General features: G+C 45.0%; 1 protein-coding gene across 2 annotated transcripts in view; it reads left to right on the top strand.

Moving 5' to 3' along the window:
* Positions 1 to 2,101: 2,101 nt before the first annotated feature.
* Positions 2,102 to 3,905, top strand: part of LOC119286779 (serine carboxypeptidase-like 13) — a 3,994-nt gene continuing 2,190 nt past the window's right edge. Inside the window, exons 1-6 of one of the 2 annotated variants that reach the window (XM_037566226.1) lie at positions 2,103 to 2,424; positions 2,538 to 2,683; positions 2,793 to 2,869; positions 3,019 to 3,141; positions 3,255 to 3,357; positions 3,830 to 3,867. In XM_037566226.1, coding sequence (XP_037422123.1) covers positions 2,255 to 2,424; positions 2,538 to 2,683; positions 2,793 to 2,869; positions 3,019 to 3,141; positions 3,255 to 3,357; positions 3,830 to 3,867 — 657 coding nt within the window. In that variant the 5' untranslated portion in view covers positions 2,103 to 2,254. Of the gene's footprint in view, positions 2,425 to 2,537; positions 2,684 to 2,792; positions 2,870 to 3,018; positions 3,142 to 3,254; positions 3,358 to 3,829; positions 3,868 to 3,905 lie in introns of both variants that reach the window. The other variant, XM_037566227.1, reaches the window with a different exon arrangement.

Genomic DNA, 3,905 nt, shown 5'->3' with positions numbered 1-3,905 from the left:
AATTGTATTACTATTCCTATCTTCTCTAGCCTTGTATAGTTGACTCGTAGAGATATGGTAGGACCAGTTTCCTTGTCACGCAAGACATCCTGTGTATATATTGTGACCTACTCCATGAAATACAATGAGTTGCACCACATATCCTTTCTACACCTGGCATACTTCTGGATGAACAACAAGATGACTAGAGATGCTCTCGGGGTCAAGGGGGTAAGCCACGTTATGTTTTGTCAAAAATTTCTTTCAAAGTATTTGCCTAAATCTAGGGTTAAAACATTGGAAGTCTAGAAGCAGTATTGTCTGAATCACTGAGAACAATATTGATGAATATGAATTCAGCAATAGGGAACAATTGACGAGTGGGTGAGATGCAAAAAAGAACTCCCCTACACACAGGACATGCCAAGCAGCATACTGTACCATCTTAATCTCACCAAAAGAGGCTACCGTGCACTTGTGTACAGGAAAGCATCCCCAACATAATAAAATTATCCCCATAGCCTGAAGCTTGAGGAAGTGCGGCAAAAGATGTTGAAGGCACTCCGGATTTTTTGTGTGCTTTTATAGCACGTACACAAGTTAACACCCCAGTTGCATTTATAGTACGTACATAACTTAGCCTCCTCCTGAAATCAGTACGCAAGTTAAGCCATTCACAGCTTGCACCAGGTGGGCTGAGTTGTTCGTTTATTCATCCCAAGGCCTCCAACGGCCTAAACAGTCCGGTGCAGGCAGACTGGGTTGAAAAGGTAGATAGGGCAAGGCACATACGAGGCGGCAGGCCTGAAAATCCTGCCTCAGTGCTACTTAAATTGGTGGATTCTGGGCAAGAGTAATAATACTTGCGAAGCAGAAAAACCATACAAGATGAACAAACAAGAGAAGAATTCAGGAGTTTGATTCATCATGTGTTGATGTTGCGTGAGAATTGTCACTTCATACACTTGAACACTCCACCCGGAACCGGTATGAACGCGCATAGATTCACTGAAGGACATTGAGTCAATGATGGAAGAGACCTATCACCGGCTAGTACCCCTCTGTCTCATAATATAAGATTATTTTGTGATGGAAAAAGTAGTTAGAAAACAGAGTTTGTTGTCATGAGAATTCGATGACATCTCACTAGCCGAGCCTGATCAGGCGAGTGACCGTGACAATACGTACGGTAAGGCACGGCCATGCAACTGCGGATTCGATCAACCAAATACAAGGAAGCAAAAATGTAATAATCCAGAAACTGGACTAAATTGGTGATAGTTGATTTATCTCGCTGGGACAAGGATCATGCAAAGCGTGATGGTGCTTTACCATGTCTCCGTTGTTTATTTTTGCCTTAATTACGTCAGATTGGATCACCTCTGATCTCTGATCTAGTCACACGCATATATCAAATGCCATGCAAATCGTTACATCATCGGTTTTGTTTTGTTATACATGCGCGCCTTGCACGCTGACAGATACATATCCCCATTCAACTCATGTCATTGGACCCTAGAGCTGACAATATGTCATTGGACCCTAGAGCTGACAATAGGCATCTCTGCACAATCTTAAGCATGCATGGAACAAGTGGATGAATAACAATTGGGAGATATAGTTGCTTGCACGCCAGCCATCCTCGAGTCTCCTCCTGCGCGGTGTGGAAATATGAGATCCGGAGCAGTAAAAAGGATGTGCGCAAACTTCAGCTCATTTCATGCTCCCTCTTAGTGATCTAAAAGCTCTTACATTTCTTTGTAGAGGGTACATTTATTATCTATGAGATATTGAGCCGCATCACATCTTCAAATTGAAGAAGTCACACAGACCTCTCCATGGTCAAGATGAATGTCTCCTCCCACACTGAATGGACATCAGCGAAAAGACAGAAATAAAGTCAGAAAAACACGAGCACTAGTGCCAAGTGTAGGAGTTGAACTATGATGCGCTCGTTTCATCACAGAGAACCTAAACATCTGGTTCCATGTTCAAAGCTTAGATCTCGATGGAGAACCCAATCGTGCTTTCTTGGTGACAACATGATCCACACCGTCAATTTTTCTTGTGACATGACAAAAATAACTGGAGTAGGTGATCCGTCAATCACATTTCCACTCCACCTGGAATCAGGTCAAATCACTGTAATCTAGTACTCCTACATTTAAATCGACGCAGGCAGCACTTCTAGAGTTGTACTACTACATATGAACGAAGTCCGTGCCCAACTGCTACAATCTAGCACACGAAAAAGCAAGCAAGCAAGATTAACAATATGTCCGTCAAGCTTCTCCGGACGCCTACCGCCGGGCAACACCACCAGCCCCTGCTGCAGCTCGTTCCCGGCCTCCTGCTTGTGCTGCTCTCGTGCTCGGCGTCGGCGTCGACGGTGGTCACCCACCTGCCAGGATTCGATGGCCCTCTCCCCTTCTACCTCGAAACCGGGTAAGCATCATCGGCATATGCATGGTGTGCACCTACAGCGCTCTGGTCCATCGTTGTTGGTGGTTCGACCTTGAAATGGTTTTGATCTAGGAGTTGCATGCCGTGCCTTGCAGATACGTGGGCGTGGAGGAGGAGACCGGGACGGAGCTCTTCTACTACTTCGCCGAGTCGGAGCGGAGCCCCGGCACCGACCCCGTCATCCTGTGGCTCACCGGCGGGGCTCGCTGCTCGGGCTTCACCGGCTTCGCCTTCGAAGTTGGTCAGTCCCCCAAATAGCCGCTCCCGGCTGGTCCTGTTTTCCACTGCAAGTATATATCTCTGCAGCTGCTCGATATGCATCCATGATCCATCGTCGTCTTGCGCCGCAGGTCCAGTAAAGTATGTGCTGGCGCCCTACACCGGCGGTTTGCCGCAGCTGGTACATAACCCGCTCTCATGGACCAAGGTGAGACCGACCGACGCTCATCAACCATGGCGCTGAACTGATTTTGCCCAGCGTGTTTCTTCTTCCTTCCAATATAAGTAGAGCTTTGTGGTTTACATTCGAAAAAGAAAGAGAGAGCTTTCTGGTTTACTGAAGATGGCAATCATCAGATGGCGAGCATCATTTTCCTGGATTCGCCGGCCTGCTCGGGCTTCTCATATGCTCGTGACCCCAAAGGCTGCGATGTCGGAGATTACTCCTCCTCTCTGCAAGTTCAAAGATTTCTGAATAAGGTGACGATCGAGCTGGCCCAGTGCCTTGTCAATAATTCACTACTATGTATGCACAAGAGCTTTGTGGGTTTATTACTCACCGATCAATGCCTGGTTGTCGTCTATGCGTGCAGTGGTTCACAGATCACCCACAGTACCTTTCAAATCCTTTCTATCTTGGAGGAGAGTCGTACGCTGGAAAGGTGATTCCACTTATGGCACAATACATTTCACAAGGTAATTTTCTCTTCCAAACACTACATAAACCTAATCAGTTTGTCTAATTCACATCTAGATAGTTTCTAACGATGTCACATCTAACCTCTCACAAATAAGGCAGCAACAAGGATAATGAAAAAAAGCCGGGGAAAAGAAATAGACCACAAATATAGTGGAGATCAGGTTAGATGTGACATAGTTATGTCACATCTAAACTGATGTTCACTCTGTTTGTGGTCTATTTTTTATTTCTTGTTGCTGCATTATCTATTTGTGGGAGCTTAGATATGACATCTTTAAAAAACATCTAGATGTGAATTAGACAAACTAAACCTAATAACACCACTTGATGCATTCTACGACCTCTTTATAAGATTGGTAAAGTAGTAGGTACAGTTAGTTGTGCCAAGGAAACTAGAAAAGCAAATGCATTTTCACACATATTTCGAGTCACCAAGCACTCTTTCAATTTGCTTCTACGATGCTCCAGGAACTGAAAAAAGGGACCAGCCTCTCATTAATCTCAAGGCAAGCTATTTTCTAGCCTTCAAACTTTTGTTATTCTT

This window comes from Triticum dicoccoides, chromosome 4A, assembly GCF_002162155.2.
Source record: "Triticum dicoccoides isolate Atlit2015 ecotype Zavitan chromosome 4A, WEW_v2.0, whole genome shotgun sequence".
NCBI classification, from domain to species: Eukaryota; Viridiplantae; Streptophyta; class Magnoliopsida; order Poales; family Poaceae; genus Triticum; species Triticum dicoccoides.
The sequence above is the reverse complement of the archived record's forward strand: the minus strand, read 5'-3'. Positions and strand labels throughout refer to the sequence as shown.